The following is a 25962-nucleotide window of genomic DNA, read 5'->3' as shown; positions in this document are numbered from 1 at the left end:
GCACCGGCCCTTCGCCGGTGCGGGCGATTCAGTATGCAAATGAGGTGACGCGGTGAAAACGGGGAAAAGGAGGCGCTAGGGACACTAGCGCGTCCCTAGCGCCTCCTTTTTGTCAGGAGCGGCGGCTGTCAGCGAGTTTGACAGCCGACGCTCAATTTTGCCGGCGTCGGTTCTCGAGCCCGCTGACAGCCACGGGCTCGGAAACCAGACGCCGGCAAAATTGAGCGTCCGGTTTTCGGCCCGACAGCCGCGGGCCGAATTCAAATTTTTATTATTTTTTTTTTTTACTTTTTTTTACTTTTGGGGACCTCCGACTTAATATCGCTATGATATTAAGTCGGAGGGTGCACAGAAAAGCAGTTTTTACTGCTTTTCTGTGCACTTTCCTGGCGCCGGAAGAAATTAGCGCCAACCTTTGGGTCGGCGCTAATTTCTTAGAGTAAAATGTGCGGCTTGGCTGCACATTTTACTTACTGGATCCCGCGCGCATACCTAATAGGGCCATCAACATGCATTTGCATGTTGAGGGCGCTATTAGGTGCCGCGGGTGGGCCGCGTGTTTTCCTCCCCTTACTGAATAAGGGGTAAGGGAAAACACGCGTCCAGAGCAGGCTGACAGTGCGCTCCGACGGAGCACACTTTACTGTATCGACCTGATTGTTAGCTGTAGTAAGTACTTCTTTAACTCTTGAGCCCCAAAGCAGAAAACACTGCCACTGTAAATTCAGTAGTTACCACTGCCAAGGAAGTGCAATTGTGGCACTTTTGTGTTTCCTTGCACCATTTCCCTCTGACCAACAGGTCCATCTGATTGGAGCATCTGGCCCAGTAGGAGCTGCTCTTTTAGGGGCTGGAGTGAAAATGGCATCATCTTGGCCACTGTTTCTAAGTTCAAAGTGCATTTTTAAATTTAAAAAATGTAGTTGCAGCTTTTAACATACACACCTGTATTGTTCAAAATGTGTTTTCAAGAGGCATTGCTGTTCTAAATGTTAACGTTAACTTATGGTAGAACCTTTGCTATTGTTCTGTGACCGACTGTCAAAGAGCCATCTCACGCAGGGAAAACTAATTCAGTCCATCTTTTTAAATTCATATTTTATTGTTGATTTTGGGCTCCTGATCAAATGCCTGACGCCTACAAACCCAAAAATAGAAGTTTTAAAATGTACTTCTTTTATTTCTTTTAAAACTTTTTATTCCACATTTATGCAAAGTCCAAAGCTGTTAACAAGCATTGTGTTCATAATAAAATAGACAAACAAAACAATAAGACACAACTAAAAATTCAAAACAGAACTTAAAAAGATACATCATGTACACTGGACCCTTCATATAGCAATACATCCTGCTCAAAAAGCCAAAAGGTTTTCAGTGAAACTGAAAAAAATATAAATTTTATAATTTTTAGCTCAGATCGAATGCTTCTGCAAGCAGGACCGATTTCATCTGCTTTCTAAAGGTTTCAACACATGGTTCTTTTCCAAGCCTTTCTGGTAGCCAATTCCAGAAAGAGGGAGCCATTGTAGCAAACATCCTTTACTGGACTCAACTAATCTAATGTATCTTTGGTCAGGAATGTCAAGGAAATATTTTCCTCTTGCAGAGGGTGTTATGCTGATTTTGAAAAAGGTGTTATTGATAATTTCATTCCAAGTGAAGACCTATAAAACACATTAAAAGAGCCTACAAATGACACATTTAACCTAATTAGTGCTGTATCAAGTTGCTCACATTACAGGAGGCCACAAGACAGGACAAAAATGTTTCCTGGTGAAGTTAATGTGCCCAAAAATGAAAGAGATCAGATTAAATCCAAGATCAAAACAAAACTGATAAACCAAGAGAGGAAGGGTAAGAACACTTGCTTATGCTTTCATACATTCAGAGATAATATTTTTTAACAGAGCAATTGCACATATACATATACAAGTCTTTCAAACAATCTGTTATCATCATATACACAATCATTTGTGTAGTAGCATTAAGGTGTTGTAATATAGACTATCAACATCAGTTAAAATTTAACAACAAGGAATAAAAAATCCCACAAATTAGCGTTTATGTAAGAGGCGTGAAAAATTGCACATTAAAATTTCAGACCTGAAAAAGCATCATTGATGGTTATTTATAAATAGTACAGCAGTATCTTCAGGGACTTAAAAAAAAAAACCTCAACACATGTTTTGGCTAGAGACCTGACGTGTTTCACTCAAGAAGTGTGAGATTTTCGGCGATATAAGAGGGTTGTATTGCACAATAATTGAAGGACCAGACTGACTGTGTCTTCTGAAATAATTAGTATCAGTCAAAAAGACAGAGCAAACCAGAAGCACCTGGGAAAATTGTGATGAGTGCAGTTACAAACATCGGGGGAAGGTGAAAAGATCCAAGTACTCGTACATTGACCTAGAAAGTAGTCACAGAGAAGCTGTAATCATCTTAAGTGAATGAAAAGGAATAGGGAAAGGTCAGGTATGGTAAGGGTGAAAGTCTCAAAAAAGGGCTTGAATGCTTCTGTGAAGTGGAGGTAGACTGAGAACAAGTAAATGCATCAAATCAAGGGGAATGACTGGATAAGAAAGAAAAAACAATCCTTTTGACTATTATTAAATAAAAATAAAAATAAAATAAAAATGTGTGTGTATTATTTAGAGGTTTGAATGTATCATAATTACAACTGAGAGAGTCTTGCATTTTCCGCATTTCTGTTTCAGGTTCACACAGTTTCAGAAAATAGTTATTAACTCAGTATTAGGCTGAGCGTAGCTTTTTTTTTTTTTTTTTTTACAACTGCACTGCAGAAACAGTGCAGTCCTGGCCAGTTTGGGCTTTGGAGCAGGCCATATCAAAATTTCTGCTTGCACCTGAAACTTTATTTATTTGTTTGTTTATTTATTTATTTATTTATTTATAACTTTTATATACCGATGTTCCTGTATACATATCGCATCGGTTTACAAAGAACTTAACTGTTGCCGAGGGCGGATACAATGAACATGTGGTACAGTAAAAACTGAGAAAACAATGAACAAAAGGTACAATGAACAAGAGGTAGAATAAACAAGCAAACATTGAACGTGTGGTACCGTAGAGATCTACTGAAAATAAAAGAGTCAAAGGCTTATACGTGATGACATTTCAAAATAAAATAAAAACTTTGGAAGCAGGGCCGTCATAACGGGGAGAACTGGAGTGACTTATAGAAAACAGGTAGGGTTAACTTAGCTAACGGGCAAGTTCAAAGGGAAGAGACCAAACAGAGATGCATTAGGAACGAAGTGGTTTAAAGGTTCATGGAGGGACTGAGAGAAGACTACTAGCAGCGTATTGATCAGCAGCTAGGTTGAGGAACAAATGTAGTCTCTGGCTCTCGGTGTATTTGAAGAGCTGGGGGATGTATGGAGAGGAGGTAAAGTTAAGAGGGATTATAGTTGAAGAATTAGTCTATAGTTGGACATGACCAGTGTGGCCTCAGTGAAAGGATTATCTATCCGCAAAAGCCTGGCTGAAAAGCCAGGCTTTTGCGGATAGATAATCCCATCTCCTGATGGGTCTGTTTGAGATGTGCAGCTGTAGTTGGAAAGTTAGATTGAGGGGGGAAATATTATGCAAGGCCTTGTGGATCATCATGAGGGCTTTAAAGAGGATCCTGAATTTTATTGGTAACCAGTGCAGGTTCTGAAGGATGGGGGTGATGTGTTCTCTTTTTTTAGCGTTGGTGAGGATCCTGGCTGTCACGTTCTGGACCATCTGTAAAGGTTTTATGGTGTTGGCAGGTAGACCCAGAAGAAGGGAGTTGCAGTAGTTAACTTTAGATAAAATGATGGATTGGAGCACCAAGCAGAAGTCTTTGAGATGTAGGAGTGGTTTTAGTTTCCTTAATACCAACAATTTGAAGAAGCATTCTTTGGTGGTGTTATTTACGAATATTTTCAGGTTCAGCTGGTTGTCGAGCAGAACACCCAGGTCTCTCACATGTGATGTGTGACTCACTGCTGTTTTGGATAGTTGGGAGGAACTTGGGGTGTTGAGAAGCACGTTGTTGTTGTCCTGAGTTATTAGAAGGATCTCTGTCTTGTTGGTGTTGAGGATGAGGTTGAGGCTGGTAAGAAGTCGGTTGATTGATAGAAGGCAGCTGTTCCAATGAGAACAGGTTTTGTGAAGAGACTCTGTAATCGGGATAAGGATCTGGATGTCGTCCGCATAGAGGTAGTGAGTTAACTTTAGGTTGGCGAGTAAATGGCAGAGCGGGAGGAGGTAGATGTTGAATAGAGTGGGTGAGAGCGATGATCCCTGGGGGACTCCCAGGTTGGATCTGACTGGGTGTGATTCTGTATTGTTGATCATCACCTTGTAAAACCTGTTTTCAAGGAAGGATTTGAACCAATTGAGTGCAGTTCCCTTGATGCCAATGTCTACCAGTCACTGTATTAGGATAGAATGGTTCACGGTGTCGAAGGCTGCGGATAGATCCAGAAGGGCAAGAATATATGGTTGGCCTTTTTCCAGGTTTAGGAGGATGGTGTCCGAAAGAGTAGATAGTAGTGATTCAGTGTTTAGAGCCTTGCGGAAGCCAAATTGGGTTGGGGCGAGAATATTATTTTCCTCCAGGTATTCTGATAGTTGTTTGTTCACGATTTTTTCCATGAGTTTGGCGATCATCAGCAAATTAGCTATGGGGCAGAAGTTGGCTGGGTCTGATGGTGATAGGTTCGGTTTTTTTAATAGGGGTTTGAGCATAGCAATCTTGAGTTGGTCTGGAACAAGCCCTTGAGCAAGGGAGCAGTTTATGACATCTGCTATAGGCTTAGCGATGATATTCGGAATGGTGAAGAGCAGGTTGGACGGTATATGGTCTGCCGGGTGAGAAGAAGGTTTAAGCTTCTTGAGTATGTTCTCTATTTCTAGTGAAGATGTGGGTTCGAATGAGACTAGTGATGTGTTTCGTTGATGACAGGTGGAGGGGGCGGAGGAATGGGTGCCTTGAGTGGTGCGGTAAGGGTGGCAATTTTTTTCTCAAAGTACTCGGCCAGTTCCTTGGCTTTACTGGTGGCTTTTTTTGATGAGCGCGGAACAGATTCTGATTGATGTGGTGCGTGGGGGAGGGGGGGGCAGAGCACAGTAATTGTTCGCACAGGGCAGCAAAAAAGCTAGCACCGGCCCTGGAATTTATCCTTTAATTTCCCCTTCAATATCCTCTTCATTTAATTCTTCACACCTATTAATATCTGACTGTCTGACTTCCAGCAGTTTCCTTGCTTTATTTCTTGGTTCTGTCCATATTTAAGTGAATATCCTGTAGAGAAAAGAGCTGCCTTCCAGAGCTGCTTCCCATGTCACTTTTTGATTCACAAACCAGAGCAGTGCTTCTCAGTTTGCAATGCAGTGCATGCAAATCCCTCATGCATATTCATTGTGGATATCCTGAAAACCTGACTGGTCAGGTGTGCCCCAAGGCCTGGGTGCAGAAGCACTGAACTCTGGGTATTACGTCAGTAACATTAAACATAAAAAGAAAGAGTTTATTTTAATATAACTTGCAACCTGTCCTTAACCCTCATGACAAAAGACAGCAGCAACCATGAGTTAAGTAATAACTAACTGCTATTTACATATTGGGGTAGATTTTAAAAGGTGCGCGCGGGAGTAGATTTGTTCGCGCAACCCGGCGCGAACAAATCTACTCCTGATTTTATAACTTACGGGTGCTGCCGCGCGCATGTTATAAAATACAGGGTCGGTGTGCGCAAGGCTGCGCAAAATCGGCAGCTTGCGCACGCCGAGCCGCACAGCCACCCTCCATTCCCTCTGAGGCCGCTCCAAAATCGGAGTGGCCTCGGAGGGAACTTTCCTTCCGTCCCCCCCACCTTCCCCACCCTTCCCCTATCTAACCCACCCCCCAGCCCTAACTAATTCCCCCCACACCTTTATTTTACAAGTTACGCCTGCCCAAGGCAGGTGTAACTTGCACGCGCCAGTCAGCTGCTGGCGCGCCATGTTCCAGTCCGGGGGCTGGCCCGGAGGCCGTGGCCACACCCCCGGAACGCCCCTGGGCCGGAACCACGCCTGCGGCCCCGCACCGGAACGCCCCCGATGACGCACCGGCCGTGACACGCCCCGCGACACGTCCCCCAGTAAAGCCCTGGGACTTACGCGTGTCCCGGGGCTTGCAAATAGGCTCGGTGTGCGGAGGGGGTGGAAGGGGCAGCTTTTCGGGGATTACGCGTGTATCTTACACGTGTAACCCTTTGAAAATCTGCCCCATTAAACTCCAATAACATTTCAACATTCAAAGACATGAGAAGGAGGGCATAAACACCTGTTAGCAGTCTAATCATGCAACTCTCGCAGATTATGTTGTAGATTAGAAGGCGGCCAGAAGGTTCAATTGGAGCAGCAGCCCATCCTCCAGAAACAATGGCGGTGGATCTTTTCTGTATCTTAATCTTTCTAGTTCTGAATTGTATGTTACTGCAGGATATACCTGCTCTGTGATTTTCCTCCCTGAGTGAGTGTTTTAAGATGCGTTTCTTGGAGATTATTTTAGTTACGACCATTTTTGCTTTGAAGGATTCAGTTCAAACTGTGTAAGAGAAATCCATCAGAATTCAGAGAGCTTTGCACGTGGTTACCAGAGCTGTACTTTCCAAACATATTTTTAAGGGGTCATTTTCAGATGCATGCACATGTGTAAAATGTGGCTGCATGCATGTAAATGAGCTTTTGGAGCATTACCCCGGGGGGAGGGGTCTGGGGGGAAGTGATAAAGTGTTGACTTTTGCACCTGCTGCAAAGAGCCGAGGTCGGGGGAAATCATTTACACATATGCTTTCAATTTAAATAGAAACAGGACAGCAAAACAAGACCCTCTAGCCTGCCTCTCTAGTCCGCTCATCCACACCAACTATTTTCAAAAGTGTGCGCATAAATGTACGCAATGGACGTTTGCACATGGGCTCCAGCAGGTGGACTAAAGTACGCATGTAGCTGCTAATTACCAAAACAGCCCTATGTGCCAAGGTCCGCTCTGAATGTGAGGGCTGAAGTCCACCTGTGTTTTGTGATAGATTTGGGCTCTTTGCAGGTCATTTTCAAATGAGTTATGTACACACATGTAACATACTATCATAGCAGGTAAATCCTATGGACAATTCATATATTGTGGCTGTTTTCAAAAGCCCCTTTGCTCCAGTAAAGTGCATTTACAGGCGTAAAACCTAGTTTTATGCTTTTTAAATTCAGGCACTCTGACTTTACTCGCACTTGTGCAACTTATAAAGCAAAACAACAATGCAAAACTGTCAATTAGGCATCAAGCTGCGCAAAATCATTTATATCTACCTTAAGGACGCTGCATCTCCCTGGCTGGGAAATATATCAGAGGAGAAATTATCAGGAAAGAAAGGCGCTTCTGCCATTACTGTTAATGGGAGTTTTATGCCCAGTTCCTGACACATCAGCCCGATAATTTGTTCTTTAGTGTCTCTCTTCTGCAGAAACCTATCTAAAAGCGTAATTTCTATTGACAGGGCTGCGATTCCCAAATGAGCATGTCAGAGATGTCTTGCAGTGAAAGCACCTCCTCGTGTCAGTCCCTGGTGCACGGCTCCACTCCGGAGCTCCTAGTCGGCCTGCTTTACAATGCCACGACGGGAAGACTATCAGCAGAAGTGATCAAAGGCAGCCACTTCAAAAACTTGGCAGCGAACAGACCACCCAGTGAGTGAAAATCTTTTTTCATCCTAATACCTCTGCCCTTGTGTGAAGCTCAGTGGCAAGGCCTGCAATCCTATCATTTAGTCTTAACCGTATCAATCAAAACACAGTAACGCAGCCGGCACTTAATCTGCGCCCTTCTATCTATCTATCTATCTATTTATTTATTTATTTATTTATTTGATTCATTGCCAGGCTGGGGGAACCATCGGGAATGTACTGTCGCATATTGGCAAAAAAAGCATTTTCATTTCCCACAGCAACTGACTGGCAAGCTGCCTCCCTCCCAGTAATTAGTTGCTGAAACGATTAGTAGATGCCACCAGGCAAAAGCCATTGACGGGCATTTCGGTGGAGAATGGCGCACCTTTAAACAGTTTTTCTACCGCTGATCCTCCGGCGTGTAAAGGGGGCTCCACTCCAGCTTGCCATGTCTCCTCTCGTCTTGCGCTCCTGCTGAGTTTCCTGAGCGCGCATCTGCCGTAGCCGGCAGGGGTGCAAGACGGAAAGGAGAGAGAGAGAGAACTCGGAGAGGGCTACGGAGAAGGCTGTGAGACTATGCAGCGGCAGGGAAGGGCTGGAAGCGATCTGATGCCGGTGATAATGACAGCAAGCGAAAGGATGATCACCTCTCCAGAAAAACCAAACTTAAAAAAGACAAATAAATTTATTTATTTATTTATTTTTAATTTTTAAACATATGAAAGGTAAATAAAGATTAGAAATAAAATGTGTTGTATTTTTTTCTAACTGGAATGGCTTTTTTCATCTTAATGACAGGATGTGCGGAGCATTTTTTTTCTTAAAAACACAAAATGGAGGAATCTTTTGGCCTATCTGGTCCATGTTCCATAGAATATTAGTTTAACTTACAATTCATTTGGGCTAGCTAGATGGCCCAGCGGTGGTGCTGCTGTGCAGGAAACTGACCTGGCATTATAGACCCCAAAACCCCAAACTTTTGTTTAAAGAAGACCATACTACTGTTGCTTATAGGGCCGAGGACTGGATTCCCTCTTAGAAGTTTGTGAGCCGGGGGTAGGGCGGCCTACTTTTTCATGGACCATAACTGGACACCTCACTAATCTCCATGCTATGGGAGGGAAGGCAGTCGTGGATCTATGCATTTCCAGATGCCCTGAGATTGTCATTGATTAGCAGGCAGAGAGGAAGGTTGGGGGTTGTTGCACACACATGTGCTCTTTCTCTCACCCAACACAAACACACATACTCTCCCCCAACTATACACACAATGCTTTGTCAGCCACCAATATATACATGCTCTCTCTCACCCACACAATCAGTGTGCTGTCACTCACCCACACACACACTTTGCTGTCTCACTCACCCACATACACACAAGCATGTACACACTCTAACTGACTCTCTCACATACACACAAACCTCACTTTGGCTCCTTCACACACACACACACTCACAAACATGCACTCATTCTCATTGGCCCTCTGGCTCACACACATGCACTCACTCTCACTGGTTCCCTCACACACACACATACACACCAGGCAAGCACCCATTCACTCACACACAAACACACACACACCCCAGGCAGGCACCCATTCATTCTTACACACACACACACACAGACTCACCAGCAGGCACCCATTCATTCTTACACTCGCACACACACACACACACACACACCCCAGGCAGGCACCCATTAATTCTCACACACACACACATACCCCAGGCAGGCACCCATTCATTATCACATACAAACCCCCAAGCAGGCACCCATTCATTCTCTCTCTCATACACATAGACCCCCAGGCAGACTCCCATTCTTTCTCTCTCAGACACTTACAGACCTTCTTTGCTGCTACACGGGCCTCTTCTCTTCACCACTGGTGGGATGGGATCCACCGGCAGCTGCTTCCTTTCTTCACTGCTGCACGGGTCTTTTCTCCACCGGTGGCCTCTTCCTTTCTTTGCCTTTCTTTGGGTGATGCTCCTCCTCTTCTTGCCCCACTGCCTCCTCTAAGGGAGATGTCACCTCCGGCTGTCGACATCCAGGTCAAAGTCATCAACAAGGGCCTGCGATGTCAGGCCCTTGTTGATGATATCGAAGGTGCCAACAGGTCAATTCTAATGGGGCAAACTGAGGAGGGCCAGAAAAAATCTGTCATCATGCCAGGTTTGGCCCATGGGCTGTAGGTTGCCCATTCTTGCCCTAAAGGGCAACAAATGTGATCACACAAGAGTGCACCTTCTGCTTAGTTCAAGGGCACATTTGTATCAGATTAAGGAGAGAGCTATAGTCCATGTCCTTCAGTCAGAGGCAATGTTTCTTGGAAGCTGCGTAGGAGTCCACAGCCCATTGTGCTGCAGTTATCTCGTCATCTGGATTGCTTCCATAGAATACTGATGAGAGGACTGCCACTGAAATGAAGCAGAAGGAGGGGGAGAGATTACAAATGGATAAAATACTCAAATGGCATCTTATCTTTATATCTGTGTCATAAATGGCAGTAAATGGAGATGGGGCAGGTCCTGACGGTGCTGGAAGTCTAAAGGGCAGATGGAAGCTGCCAGAACAAAAAAAAAAAAAAAGAGCTCTGGATGAACACATTGGGGTCTCTGTGCCTCAGTCTGAACATAAGGAACCTTAGCCACTAAATGGGAGAAACTCTTTTGCTAATGTGACTTACAGTGCTTTGCGGATACCTGGTGATGAGAAAAAGTAGACCCCTTGGAATAAAATATGCCTTAGCAGAATTGCCTCGTGCCGTTTTGTTCCATAGCACCAAACAAACGGAACCTTCCACATCCAGATTTAAAATACATTGTTTTGCAAGCATAGTAAGAAGGAACTTGCAGCAGATATGCCAATGACCATTTAAAGCAGCAGTACGAACTAGAAATCAAAATGGAAAATTAGAGAGATCTAACTTCTGTTCATAAGGGACTCGAGAATCAGCACGCTTACGTTTTACTTCACTACAAGGTAAAAATACTAACTAAAATGGTTAAATCACAGTCCCCACAAAGCAAGAAGTAATAATTTCTCTAGTAGAATATTGATTTATCACATCAAAGCGCTCTCATAAACAATTTTCAAAAAGATCATTAATCACAAAAATTTAATGTATATAATCCTGGAGGGAAAATCTCCCTCAGATTTAAAGACAAGCATAGGATGAACAAAAAATGATCACGCAGAAACAAAATCAAAACCACATAGAAGCAAAAATCAAAAGTCACTTCCTCAATCCAAAGTGCTAGGTTATTTCATCCAAGGAAGAGATGTATAACTTCAAAAATGCTGCAGCAGCAAAGTTCCTGCAATGCCTTTCAGCATCTTCCTGATACATTTTGATGCAATGAAAAGCTTCAAAAGAAGAAGATTTTTTTTCAACTCCAGCATCTTCTAACTCCCAACACGGTCTATTTTGTGCCAATAAGGGCTGCCTCCGAGGAAGTCTCTTATTGTCGGATTCCTACCTGTCCAATTAACGGATGCCAGTTGTCCATATCTTACAAAATGCAATTGCAAACAATACAGAGGAAAAGTTGAAAATAACCACTGATTGTAGGAGTGACATTTATTAATTGGACAGGTGGGGATCGGATAGTGAGAGACTTCCCGCTGAGGCAGCCCTTACCGGGCTTATCTGCTGCTGGTTTAGTGTTTTCGAAGATATATTTGTTCCTTGGATGAACTAAGCTTTTACTTTGGATTGAGGAAGTGATTTAATGACTTTATGAGCTTAGTACTTGGATGTGATAAGTTAGTACTCCACCAAAGAATGTTTTACTTTAATATCACCCCATGGAAACAGCAATGATTTTATTACTTCAGCTGACCTATTGGGGTGGGCATGGACATTTTTTTCATTTTATTTTTTCGTTTCAGGTTTTGTTTAAATTTTCTTTTCAGTTTATTTAATATTTATTTTGGTTCAGTTCGTCTACTAAACTGACATAAACATTAAATTAACCTTCTAAGTTTACCCTGCTCCCCCCCCCCCCCCCCCCCCAAAAAAACCCCAAACAACCTGTCTCCCGGCACCAAAAACTTAAAGTTAACCTTCCCCCCCCCAGGCCTTCCCCATAAGCCCCCACCCCCTCCCAGTGCCTGAACCCTTTCTGGGGTCTTCCAACTTGCCAAGTAGAAAGGGCTAAGAGAAATCCCATTCACTACTGCCTCTCCATGTCCCACTTGGAAAATGGCACCAGCCTCAGGTGTATTGCCCGGTACCTCTTACCAGCTGTTTGTGAAATCATGAATGTACTGATGCTCCCTGTGCCACCCCCTTTAACCAAGCTATTAGAACAGCTACTATCTCTGTAATATGTACTTACCCTATTTATAAGACTGTGAATGTAAATTATACCATGCTGTAACATGCTTTGAACTATCTAGCTGAAAAACCTTAAAATAAATAAGTGATGATGATGATGATCTAATCAAATCTTGTGCTTATATCCCACACTTTTAGTCCTGTAGGACTACCCAGCATGGCTTAAAACAAATACAATTTCATAAATACAAATTACAAAATATAACCTTTTAAAAAAAATCAATTCATAAATACATAAGCATTGCAAAGAAAAAACAATTCATAAGCAATGGATAAGACAATCTCATGGCCTGAACATGAAGTAGCATCCAAGTGTTAGACAGACCCATAATCTTTAGAGGAGCAGTGGCCTGGAATTCTGATAAAGGCAGCAGCATGAAATCTGGTATTTTTTGGTTCTATTAAATTCCATCAACCTTTCCCCCTGTGCTCCCTTCAAACCAAACCATATGTGTGGGAGCTGTAGGAGAGAGTAGTTGGTTAGAGGTTTAGGGTGTGTGTGTGCATGCGTGTGCATGGAGGGGATAAGACCATTGCAGAACTAGAGATACCCCAGGCAGTGGTGGTGTGCTGGCAGGGGAGTAGGGAAATGGTTGCCCTCCAATGACAGGTCCAGCTGAACCTACATGCAGGAAAGACAATGGCTTTTGAGGAGGACTGCCAAGCCACAGGAACTTACTTCTGCCACTGCCGCAATGCTGGTGACATGGTGCTCTGACGCCGCACCTTAGAATCCCCAGTGAAATTCTGTCTTGCATGTCCATGCCATCAGCACTGGTGGGGGAGTTCTGGGGTGGTTGCCTGGGTTTGGGGGTGGGAGGATTTCTTGGGGTGGGTGGGTGGGTGTGGGTATAGGTACATGTACATAGCAGGGGGAAGAGTTGTGGAAAGTGTCTATGTGCCGGAAAAATAGACCTCCTGGGCTTGCTGCCAGCCCCTGCCTGCCCCCAAATTCCATCCCCCCCAACCAAGCCTCTTACTGTACATGTGGCTTTCAAAGGGCAGGCGCAATCTCCAGTCACTCCTGCCCCACTGGTGCCATAAAAATGTCTTGGCACCATGGTTATACATCAGTAATTAAAACACGTCGGTCTGTGCTATTTCATACTGCACCAGAGGCCATGACTGACTAGGGATCACTCAAGCCCCTAATGACAGTGGATCAACGGATAGGGTGAGGGATTTGGGGGTAGGGGAAATCTCTTCAGGTGGCAGGACCTGGACTCCACACATCCCGATGGATCTCTTCAGCCAATGCTGGGACATTGTTTGAGTGACAGGCCTTGAGCTCCCTGCCACCCCTGCTGCACCATCTTCTGCTACAGCTGCTGGTCCTACTACATTTGGATGTGAGGATGGGCTCCCATCCATCCACACAACTTCAGGTTTCGTCACTGCAAGACCCTTGAAGTGGAAGGACCTAGGTTTCCCCTACTCCCGCTACTTTATTCACCAGAAGGTAGCAGAGAGCTTTAGGGAAAGGCTCCTGTTCTGTATGATCTACCACAAGCCTGGTGATGATTGTAGTGGCTTCATAGTCATGGGGCCACAGCAACCAACACCAACCCTATGATTTTCCTGCCTGGCTCACAGGGGCATGCAGATAGGCCTCCTGACTCTGATAAGGAGGCACTTCCTGTTCCTGTAGCCCGTGCAGCTGTCCATCTTTGCTGAGGCCACATGTGGCCCATGCTATTTCCCTGAGTCCTTGCTACTTCTGGAGCTGGCGACATGGGAGGTGCAGGGAGAGATGAAAAGAGCGGCAGGCTGCTGACCCCCAACCTAATACGAGTTTGGTGTTAGAAACTGTGACGGTTAAATTCTGGTCTAAGCTTTTCAGTATTATCTAGAGCAAGGCTTTCTAAACCTGTCCTGGGGACCCCACAGCGAGTTGATTTTTCTGGATATTCACAATGAATATGCATACATGCAACGAATGTCCATATATTCTAATTTATCTCAGGATAGGTTTGGAAAGCCCTAATCTAGAGATGAATGAATCTTGCAAAATAAATAAATAAATAAAAGAATTTGGAATTTCATCAAATTTTTCGAAGATTTTGAAAAAAATCCAATCAAACATGAATCACCTTCCAAGATTTGCTAGACTTTCTAATTTGATGCAGGAAAATTTCAACTAATTAAAAAGTTTGAAAGAACTTGTCTGGAGATTTCTTGCAAGCATAATTAAGAGGGGCTGTCTTCAGGAACAGTTTGTGGGATTAAATTAGGAGCTAGAGAAAAGAGGCAAAAAGCAGGGGGGTAGCAAAGAAACAGAAAGACTCAGAGAGAGTATGTGTGTGTGTGTTGGGAAGTTGTTAGTTTAACTGTTTTTGTGTATTGGGGTGGGTCATATATTGATTTTGTGGTACTGTATTTATGAGATTATTTTATTTTTAATAATGAGGATGAAATCATTCAGGCTGCACATGACCTGCTTTTGCCACCCACCACACACCAGGAAGCACCATTGCTTCAGGCCAGTCCACCAACACCAATGCCTGTTGATGCTGTTGAGGAGAAAATGACTGCTGTACTTAATGGCAGACCCAACCAGTTGCACTGGTGGTGCAAAAAAAAAAAACTGGAGAGAGTGTAGGAGGTAGACAGAGATGGTGGAGGAGAAGGGCGAAGGAAGAAAAATAGTTGGAGAAGATACCTCACGAGAGAGTTGAAAGAGACAGAGAAGGAGCAGTATTTATTTTCTTTTTATTTACTAAGTACTAAGCGGATTAAAAGTGTAAATACTTATGTTAGACAAAAACAATTTATAAAAGCATAAAAAGAATAACATAATAAGCATATACATCAATCATAAAACAATATCCTATAAAACACATATAATATAAAAACCATAAAAACATCCTAAAATAACTAAAAAGTACTCCTCATAAAAAGTAAAAAAGCACTTATAAGGCTAGTACTATTGCTCAATACTTAAAAACGATGAGATAACATCAGATCAATGGTTAATATATTTCTCATAATGATAAAGCAGTTACTGAACGCAAACTTACTACTTTTTCTCAATTGTAAACAGGTAAACACAGCTCATTTTAATCGATACATACTCTACATCATACATTGTATGTTAGATTCAGATACTCCTTAAAATGCTTGCTTGAAAAAATGGGCTTTTAGCACCTTGCAAACATTTATCAGTGTTACAGCATTTTTAACTGGTTCCACTAATAAGTTTCTGTTACGTCCACCGGCCACAGCCACACGCGGCCAACTCAATTCACCTCATGTCATGCTTGGCCCTTTACTGCTGATGCTCTCGCGGCCATAGCTAGTCACTGCCACCGTGTTCCTCCTGGCTTCTTGTGCGCCACATGGCGGCTGGGAAATTGCCGACCAGTGTTCCGACCCTGGGCCTCCCTAGGCGTGCGCGCGCCATCTGTCCTTCCTTTAAAGGGCCAATGGCGGGAACTTCAGGCTCGTCCCTGGCTGATGACATCACCGGCCCGGGATATTTAAGGACAACCTCTTTCCACCACTAACTGACTTGGCAACGAGTTCTCTGGTTCCTAGCTGGTGCTTGCTCCAGTACTCCAGACCTGTTGTTCCTATCCTACGGATCCCTGCTCTTCTTGTCAGAATCCTGTTACCTGCTCCTTGGGGCCTGGCTCAGCGCTTCTACATCTGGGCCCCAGTCTCAGCGCTCCTGCTCCTCGGGGTCTGGCTCAGCGCTTCTACATCTGGAACTTTGTCTCTGCGCTCCCGCTCCTCGGGGTCTGGCTCAGCGCGTCTACATCTGGGACCTTGTCTCTTTGCTCCCGCTCCTCAGGGCCTGCTTCAGTGCTTTTACATCCGGGACCCTGTCTCGGCGCTCCGCTCCTCGGGGTCTGGCTCAGCGCGTCTACATCTGGGACCTTGTCTCTGTGCTCCCGCTCCTCAGGGCCTGCTTCAGTGCTTTTACATCCGGGACCCTGTCTCGGCGCTCCGCTCCTCGGGGCCTGGCTCAGCGCTTCTATCTCTGGGACCCTGTCTCTTTGCTCCCGCTCCTCAGGACCAGCCTCAGTGCTTCTACATCGGGAGTTCCTGCCTCAGCGCTCCTGCTCCTCAGGCCTTGGCTCAGCGCTGCTACATCACGAGACCCTGTCACTGCGCTTCCGCCCCTCGGGGTCTGGGTCAGAGCTTCTAGGTCACGAGACGCTCCTGCTCAGGACCTGTCTCAGCGCTTCTACATCACAGGACTGTGTCTCTGGCTCCTTGGGGCATCTCTCAGCGCTTCTACATCACAGGACTGTGTCTCTGGCTCCTTGGGGCATCTCTCAGCGCTTCTACATCACAGGACTGTGTCTCTGGCTCCTTGGGGCATCTCTCAGCGCTTCTACATCACAGGACTGTGTCTCTGGCTCCTTGGGGCATCTCTCAGCGCTTCTACATCACAGGCTCCTGCTACTGCGCTGCTGCACCTTGGGTAGTGCCTCAGCGCTTCTACTCTACCAGAACCTGCTACAGCGGGTTCCCCTCTCTAGGCCTGCTTCAGCACCACTATACAGGCCTCTGCTCCTGCACTTCCTTTCCTCGGGGCCAGTCCCACGTGGTCCTGCTCTATTGTCTCCGGAACTGCTCCAGCATCTCATCCCTTGAGGCCTTCTCTCTCTCTCCCCCCCAGAGTGCCTCGACCTTGAACTGAACCTGACCCTCCCTGACACTCCCTGCTTCCAGCCGCCTGCTCCCTCCGGGACCTGTCACACAGAGGTTCACCTAAGACCAGCCGGCTCCGGCACCCAAGGGCTCAACCTGCGGGGAACGAGGGCCGGTACTGGCGAAGTTCCTGTTTGCCTCGCCTCCCGACGGTGGGGACCTGCAGGTAGCGCCAACCCTACCTCGGGGCAAGGCTCCACAATTCCTACCAGTTTCATATACATGGTCTTGCAATATAAAACTGTCTTTCCTAATTTTCACCAAGATGAACCTGACGAGCTGTTGGAATGATTAACAGATTCTGAGAGGAAGATCTTAATGTAGGGGCAGGGCAGTAAATCTTTAAAAGGGAACTAAAACACAAAGGAGTTGGGATTGTTCATCAGTTTATATCCGAACAGAGCGGTTTTAAATTTCACCCTCTGTGTTATCAGAGGCCAGTGAGTACTGGAGAAATATGATCACATGTTTTTGTGCCAGAGATCAGTGGAGCGGCAGCATTCTGTGTCAGCTGGGGGAGATAGCTCCATGTATACCACGGTGGGCTGCAGAAGATCCTGGGCAAGGTTGCCCCCTGGACAGCAGCAGCAATGACATTCACAGAAGGGGATTCAGTAAATGCATCCCATGGTGCAATCATCTTCCCCTCTCAACCACCCCCCTGGCATAATCACCCTTTCTGTATCACTTTCCTTTCACTATCTCCCATCCCACCCCCTTGGCAAAATCATTTTCCCCCCCCCCCCCCCACCCCCTGGCATAATCACCTTCCGTTCCCCCTCCCCTCCACCTCCCTGGGGCAGGAGGTCAAAGAGAGAATGGAAGTCTGTTAAGTAGGGGGAGCCAGATGAAATGTTGCTATGCATATTTGTGTGTTTAATTTTGGGTGGGGGAGCCAGAGATTAGGAGCTATATATTTACTGTGAATTTTGAATTTTTGTGACCCTAGGGGTACACAAGACATCTAAAACTCTTGAAAGGGGTACAATAGTCATGAATGTTTGAGAACCACTGCCCTACTCCCTACACTCGACTACATCAAGACCCTCTTACTAAGGGATGCAGATTGGAAAACAGATCAAATTGGGCTGGTCTAGATACTCATACGGAAATAGGCTAGCAGGATACCTCACCTCGGTCCCACGTGCAAAACACAGACAGACCCTCATCAAATAGAGAATGAGTGACCACAGATTAGAAACAGAAACATGGATAAACTGCCTGGAAATCCCAAGAAGCCAGACCTTGCCTGCAATGCAATACCAGAGAAATAAAAAAAGAAATGCATTTCCTCCTATATACCATATAGAAATATTCAGAGAGATACGTTTCTCAAAATAACAGAAAAAATCAAATTATTCTCACTTCCAACCTCTACTACAGAAACAGCAGCTATAGCTCATCCACCACGTCCCCTACAATCTCATTCAACCCCTCAGCTCCCTAGTATCTTCACTTTCAGCCTCCTATCCCTTACCCAACCCTCCAGAGTATCCAGCACTCTCACTCATTCTCAGCTCCCCGAGTCCCCAGAACTCTCATCCACTCTGAGCCCTTTCAGAGTACCCAGCACTCTAACTCACTCTCAGCTCCTTAGAACTCACTCTCAGGCCCTCAGAGTCCCCAGAACTCTCACTTACTCTCAGCCCCCCAGAATTCTCACTTACTCTTAGCCCTTCAAACTCACTCTCAGCCCCCCACAGTCCCCAGAACTCTCATTTACTCTCAGCTCCCCAGTACTCTCACTCACTCTCATCCCCCATGGAACTCACGATCAACCCCCCAAAGTCCTCAGAACTCTCACTTACTCTCAACCCCCAAGTCTCCAGAACTATCATTCTCTCCAAGCCCCCTGAACTCACTCTCAGCCTCCCAGAGTCCCCAGAAATCTTACTTTCTCTTAGTCCTCCCCCAGAGTCCCTAGAACTTTCACTCATTCTCAGCCTTCCAGATCCCTGACTCAGCCCCTTAGCTTCCCTAGAATTCCCAGAACTCTCAATCACTCTCAGCCCACCAGAGTCCCCAGCACTCTCACTTGCAACTTCTTCTCTTCCTCTCCTCAAGTCCCCAGCAATCCACATCTCCCTGCACTTCGAATCCCTCCCAATAATCTCACTCTCAACATCCCTCCCCCTCTTCCCCAAGTCCCCAGCACTGAGCAGTCTGACCTTCTTCTCAAGCCTCTTCAAGAGACCAATGCTCCCTAGGGGCCTGGGAGATCCAAACGTTGGCCCCTCTGTTGGTGTGATGCTGCATCATCTTTTACCTCAGCCTTATGCTTGCACAGGCCGAATGACAGAGCCAGCATGGCCTGAAGGGAAGCCCTGTTTTCTGCTCCTCACGGTGCAATCAGCAAAGCATGTGGGATGTTTGCTGTGCCTATTATCTCCACTCCCATTCTGCTTACTATTGTTTGACTCCTTGCTATTGGCCCCAAAATGCTTTGTCAACTTCCAGTGGCCCTGCAGCTCCACCTGGTAAAAGGAGCAGAGGGCTGCCCCCGAGGCAATGGTGATGATTCTGCTAAAAACAAAAAAACGCAAAAAAAAAAAAATGTCAAATAGGGCCAGGGATTCAGTGAATCCCTTGCAGGCCCTGACTACATACCACTGGACAGCAACATGCATATCTCTGTTGTAATTTACTGCAGAAAGTGTGAAGCTGCCTCCATTGGGGGAAGGCGGACACGCATCTACAAATAATGCTCTTGATTATCCACATCAGCTGCTTCTGCCAGACCTTCTATTGGCAAGCCCAGTCTCTTTGGCAGGCACAGCTGGAGATAGAGTATATGGCACTGCTGCCTCCTTGCCCCCTGGTACAACATCACTATAATTAGCATTAATGCCAATGTTTGTAGAGGTTGGAAATGTGCAGCTGCATCCAGCCTGGACCCTAATGTAGAGTAGTGATTCTGGATAAGGCTTTGCATGTCCTGTGTGTTGTACTGGCGTATGATCACCTGAGGCAATCCATGTGTTTTCTGCACGTGCCATCCCAGAGAGGATGACCCAGTGTTAAAGAGTCTCCCTGACTCATCAGTCCTGCTGTGTGTCTTCTAACTTAGGACCACAGGTACTAAAGATTTTCTCTCATTTAGCTTTTATGGGGAAAATGCTTAGTACATTTGGCCCTGAGCGCCAGAGAGTGACAACAACCACTAACTGACTCCAAGGAGCAGCTGTAGGTAGGCAGGACTTGTAGGACAACCTGTTTAGAACATCTGTCAGTGTGTACCACACCAGCACCACACAGATGTACCCATTAGCTTCACTGCATTGCTATTCTGCTGGGGCATTACTAGCATTCTCTCTCTCCCTCTCTCTCACATAATGCAAAGAATATTCAGCATCCCTGTCACACTTACATACTCAGATCAAGAGGCAGGTAGGGCCCATAAATCTTTGAAAGTGCACTGTGTTCAGGACATAGTGATCACACATTAACTTCAAGATCAATGGAAAAAATATTTTTCCTCACAAATCCATTCGTCATGTGTCCTGTGTAATACACTCAACAAAATTTCAGATATATGTGATTACTGACTGCTGAGTTATGACCCACTGCATCAGGGGTGGCGAACTCCAGCCCTCGAGGGCCACAAACAGGATACCACAATGAATATGCATGAGATAGTTTTACATACATTGGAGGCAGAGCATGCAGATCCATCTCATGTGAATTCATTGGGTATATCCTGAAAGCCTGGCCTGTTTGTGGCCCTCGAGGGCCGGAGTTTGCCACCCATGCACTACATGAAGCCACAATAATTGCACATGAAATTACCAGAAAAATTACTCTCTCCCACCAATCTGCAGTTTTGTGTGACCAAATCACCAGGAACAATGCAAAGCTGAATTAGATCTGGACTTCAAAATATCTTCCTTTTTCCTTTCCAATTCGAGCACACACTGACAGCAGACAGCCCAAATCTATCTATCTATACTAACTCAAGAGTGGGTTGAAATTGCCATTGTCCAATGCATGGTTTTCTCTAAGTGATAAGCAAATGTTTTGAATGTAGCTCAGTACCCAAGGTATCAACAATTTCAGGTGAGTTTGACAAATGTCAGCAGGGGACCTGGGAAAAACCTGAAGAAATCAGACAGACTTGAAATCTGTCTGGCTTGAGTTTAATGACAGGTTGTTTGAATATATCTAGTAGTCTAGTATCTCATTAACAGACACCAAGTAGCCTAGCGGTTAGAGCAGTGGACTGAGAACCAGGGAAGCCAGGGTTTAAATCCCACTGCTGCTTCTTGTAATCTATTTCCTTAAAAAGCTGTTGTAAGTTCTCTGGGGGACAGAGAAATGTATAGGGTACTTGCATGTAACTCACCCTTGAGCTACCCTTAGAAAGGTTGTGAGCTAAATAAAAAAAGTGTTTTTAAATCTGTTAAATGAAAACTCTTAAAAATTGAATGGGTGAGTAGATTAATACAACTAATCAAGAATCTTTTACCCCTAAGTCTCCAATTCAAATATGGTCCAGTGTTAGTGGTGAAAGTTGCCACACTATTGAATATAGCCAGCTATCTTAAAGTTAGCCGGCTAACTATAGCTGGCTAACTTTAGGACAGCTCCTTAGCCTGACCAGACTTAGCTGTCTAAATCACTCAGCTAACTCTGGATAGCGGAGTTAGCCAGTTAACTCAGCTGGCTAACTCAACTCCTCCCAGTTATGCCTCCAGAATACCCCAATTTATCTGACTAAATGAGTTAGCCAGTTAAATGCTTTTGAATAATGACCTCTGTATTTTGCTGATAAATGTCTCGATACATGATTATGAAACATGCTGTTATTATACCAGTAACCTTTATGGATTGGTAGCCTTCCTTACTATACATGTTTAACTGTATAATTCAGCAAAAGTAATGATCCACAGACAATTAAAAAATACTTTCAAAGATAACCTCTCATGCTTTGTCCCGAAATATAAGCCTGACTACTGACCCCTTCATATGGCTTCATATGGCTTCATATGTGTGAAAATCATAATATTAACGCACCATCAAACCTACTGTCACTACGTACTAACAAAGTGTTACACGCCTGTGACATTAGTGTTTTATTTTATGAAAGCAAATGAAGGAAAAACAAACTATGATATCCTCAGCTATGCAACAGTTTCTTTTACTGTATAAGGACAGTCTGAGCGTTCAGCGTGTTATGTAAGGAAGATGCATTGACGTCTACCCAACCTTCATAGCATGATGTGATGCATGAGTCTTTCTGTTCCCAGTAAACTTTAAATCATAAGGACACTTTGCTAAAATAGAAGCGTATGAACTTTAGAGTCAAGATCACACAAGAGTCTTACAGAAGTGTCATTCCATTCAATTTTACTCAGCAGCCTCTCCCCCCTCCCCGGTTCAACCCCTTATTTGAAGGAAAAAAAGTTTTTGTGTTTTACCACTTCCTTGAACAGTGTTTCCTCTTAAACTTTAACCTTTGACCCTCTCTCACCCAACTACTGACATCTGGTCATTATTTCTTTTACTGCTTTCCACCCCCTGTTGTCAGATGGACTGTTCTGTTGTCTAAAACACTTGATAGGTGGACAGGTTTATATAATTCGAGGTGAGTTCCAGTAGAGGCTAACTTGGATGTTGTCTTTTTTCATGCAGATGAAAACTTGCCAGCAGTGAACTCATATTGGTTTCCAAAGTTCACATACACATTGTCTGTTATAGTCAAACTAAGATTTCTAGTGGAATTCATCTCTGAATATGGATGTTGGTATTTAAATCATCTGCTCAAAGAACACAAAATAGCTTTTTGTACACAAACTTATATGTTATTAGGTATGTTCCTGATTTGTTTGTGTGTGCACCATTAATAAAAAAAAGTACATAAAACCATTAACACAAAAATTTACTGTATGATTGAAAAACTATAGAAATGATCTCTGTAATAGGCCAGATTTAGTGAGCCTTGTCTCCCATTTCATATCTGTGGGAATAATCATTGGTATCATGTCCATGGCCTGCTGATTTCTAGATACAGTAATCAAAAATGCAGGCCACGGTGCTGTTGGAAAATAATTTCATAGAATTCCCAAAATAAGCATATGCTAAGGAATCACTGGACCTAGCCAAAGCTTGCAACAAAACACATGAGTTTTTCAGAGGAAAGTATATTACGCATCCTTTAATCCAAAAATAGCAAAAAGGGCTATTCAAATTGCTAATCTTCTAGTATTCGTATGAAATTTGGCTTTGCTTTGATCATCTTTGAATGCAGATCACACCGAAAAGAAACCACATCCATGCAGAGATTTTCTTTCTGATGCCCATCGTTGGTATTTCATCCTAAGCTGTTTTGATGTCACCATTCTGCCCCTCTGTTTCTTTTCCTGCTCTTCATTAGTTGTTCTCATTCCTGTTTGTTTATGTATCCCCGGTCTCTGAAAAGTCAGTGGTATGCTTCAAGTCTTGTGGCTGGTTGAAGCTTGCTCAGTGTTAATAATGCTGTAATATCTCGCTCAGCACAGCTAACATGGGAACAAAAGAGGATTATGTGGTATACCTTCAAATTGTTTCATTTAGGGGACTACAGTAACAAAAACACAGTAATAAAGTTACTATAGCTTTGGAAATACTTTCTGCTTGCTTGGCATCTTTTTCAAAATTTTACCTTCAATATCTTATACTGTACGTGTCAAAACTGAATTTATTGAAGTCAATTCACTTGACCTGGTATACTCCATATCCTTCCTTCTGTGACAATGTATTATACTGCCAGAAAAAGTTGCCTAAAACAGAGCCTTGGTCTGAGGGATCTTCTGTCATTAAATGTTGTCATTTATTTTGTAGATACATATGTTAAGCTTACCCTGCTGAATTCCATGGGCCAGGAAATGTCAAAATGTAAGACATCCATCCGGAGAGGTCAGCCAAATCCAGTATACAAGGAAACCTTCATTTTTCAAGTGGCACTGTTTCAGCTTTCAGATGTGACTCTAATATTGTCTGTGTATAATAAACGCAGCATGAAACGCAAAGAAATGATTGGCTGGATTTCATTAGGTCTCAACAGCTCAGGAAATGAGGAGCTTAACCACTGGACTGAGATGAAGCAGTCAAAAGGACAACAAGTATGTAGATGGCATGCACTGCTAGAGTCTTAATGCATGCCATTCGAGACACATGGCTCAGTGAAGGAATCAGTATGTCAACAGGGCTAACCCCTCATTTGACCACCACCAAGAAATCTGTGCGCAGGAGGTACCAGCTTCAACGTCCCAGCCTACAGAGAGCACAGCATACCGTGGAGAAGATTCTTCAGACTGCTCATCCTTATTAAGTTGCCTATGAACTGTAACCACAGGCATGATAGCAATTCCCTGATCCTCTGTATTAAAGCTAATAAACCTGGAAATCCACAGGAAACTGGTAACTTCCAGATACTTGGTAATCACAAGCAGGCTAGACATTCCAAATACTTTATAATAATATAAAACGCAGCCACTCCTTGCTCTTCTATACACGGAGAAAGTTGACACACTTGTCAGGTGGTCAGTAACCACAAGCCCAGTTAGCAGCTTTACAGATCCTGTAATTCAAGCAACCTAGAAACACATTACATTAACTTAATGACTCCAAGAAAACCACTCTACGAAGAGGATTGTTATAGTAATTAGACCAGTGAAGTCTAGATAAGAGAAACTGCTGAGGCTTATTGGTTCAACTCCTGCTTTCTCACTAACTCGGTGTGTGAGCTCAGGCAAGTCAGTTTATCTCCCTGTGCCTCAATTTACCCAAGTAAATGATAATAATTTTGTTCCTTTTTCCCTCTACTCTTTGGAAGCTGTTATATCGATCGAACATGAGCATTTGTATAATTGCAAATTATTATTATTATTATTATTTAGGGGCCTATGCGATAAAGCTTAACATGCGCATTAAGATGGTCTCCTATCCCATGACAGTGTAAGTGCCAAAATTAGCACTTATCCACATGTAAATGAAGTAGCAGGAGGGCAAATTAGATTTAACTGGGCCCCCGGGAAATAGCATAGTATGTAGCTTCCTCCCACTATTTACCATGGAACCGATAAAGACAAAACCTGGATTAGGTGTCAAATTTTTACTGTGCATGCTGTGGCCCCAAATCCCCTGTGCTATCCGGCCCTTTCACTTTGGGCCAGTTCTCTCACCCTGAACCTGGCATGAGAAAATAGTCCCCTCAGGAAATCCCCCTCTCCCCACAGAGCACCATTTCCTTCCCAGGACACAGCAGGTATTCCGAGTCCCACCCTCAAGAAGTAGGCCCAGCACATCAAAGCCCTCCCCCACCCGAGGGTGCTCAGGTACAACAGACAGTGCCTCTTGGCCACTTTCAGGGGGACAGGAGATCTCCCAAGCTTAACCAACCCAAATGAAAGGGCCAGATAGCATGGGGGGTTTCAGCAGGCAGGTAGCTACTGCGCACAGCATAAGCTTTTTAGTTTTCACGCATGCCAATACCATGGCCATGCTAGAATGAAACTTTTTAAAATCATTATACACCATTTTAAGTGATGTTTTACTATAGACTTTACATTTGTACCAACTCATACACTAAATATTGTTTAGCACAGATTGTATTCTTAGTTGCTTGGGAATAACATGCAAAAATAGATACAGTAGTGGGCCTTCTGTTTATCTTTTTCAACCTCAGTAGTATTACATAAGAGCAAACCTAAATTTAAAGATGAAGCAAAAGTCTTGCAAGTGTCTTTTTTTTTTTTTTTTGCATAATTTTCACTTGCATGGTTTTTTTTCTGTGGAATTTGTTTCCCTTCCAGAAGCTGCAGGAAATTAAAGCCGTATGCTCTTTCAAAACTGTGCCAGCACACTGGCTTACCGGCTTTTCATACGTTTCCCCCTAATTGTGCCTGATCCTTAAATATTGCCCCCAAGTCGGCCAGGCATAATTGGATTTGATATTTACCTAAAGTTTGAATGTTGAGCACATAGCATAGTTATTCATTGTTCTTCTTTCTTAGCAATCTTATGCCATTTCCATCTATAATCTCCCTTTTGGTTCGCCTTCATATTATATTGATTCAGAAGTGAGGCTGCTCTTCTCATTGTAAGTGGACACCATAGAAGCTCATTAATATAGACGGTGGATGGTGAGCAGGTTAGAAATGTCAAAGTCTGTCAGAAGCTCAGGAAGCTTTTTCCTTTCAGAATCTTACTAGTTGTGGCACTTAAGAAAATGAAAGTGTTCCCTCTTCAGAGCAGTGAAGGTATTGGCTGTTGCCCTTAACCTGATCTA

At 44.1% G+C, this 25962-nt stretch overlaps 1 protein-coding gene across 1 annotated transcript in view; it reads left to right on the top strand.

The window, feature by feature from the left end:
* The window catches only part of SYT14 (synaptotagmin 14), a 272359-nt gene extending 246905 nt beyond the window's left edge, over positions 1-25454 (top strand). Inside the window, exons 5-6 of the mRNA XM_029593290.1 lie at positions 7533-7722; positions 23514-25454. Coding sequence (XP_029449150.1) covers positions 7533-7722; positions 23514-23827 — 504 coding nt within the window. The 3' untranslated portion in view covers positions 23828-25454. The remainder of the gene's footprint in view (positions 1-7532; positions 7723-23513) is intronic.
* The last annotated feature ends 508 nt before the right edge of the window (positions 25455-25962 follow it).

The sequence above is a fragment of the Rhinatrema bivittatum genome, chromosome 3, assembly GCF_901001135.1.
Source record: "Rhinatrema bivittatum chromosome 3, aRhiBiv1.1, whole genome shotgun sequence".
Taxonomy (NCBI): domain Eukaryota; kingdom Metazoa; phylum Chordata; class Amphibia; order Gymnophiona; family Rhinatrematidae; genus Rhinatrema; species Rhinatrema bivittatum.
The sequence above is the reverse complement of the archived record's forward strand: the minus strand, read 5'-3'. Positions and strand labels throughout refer to the sequence as shown.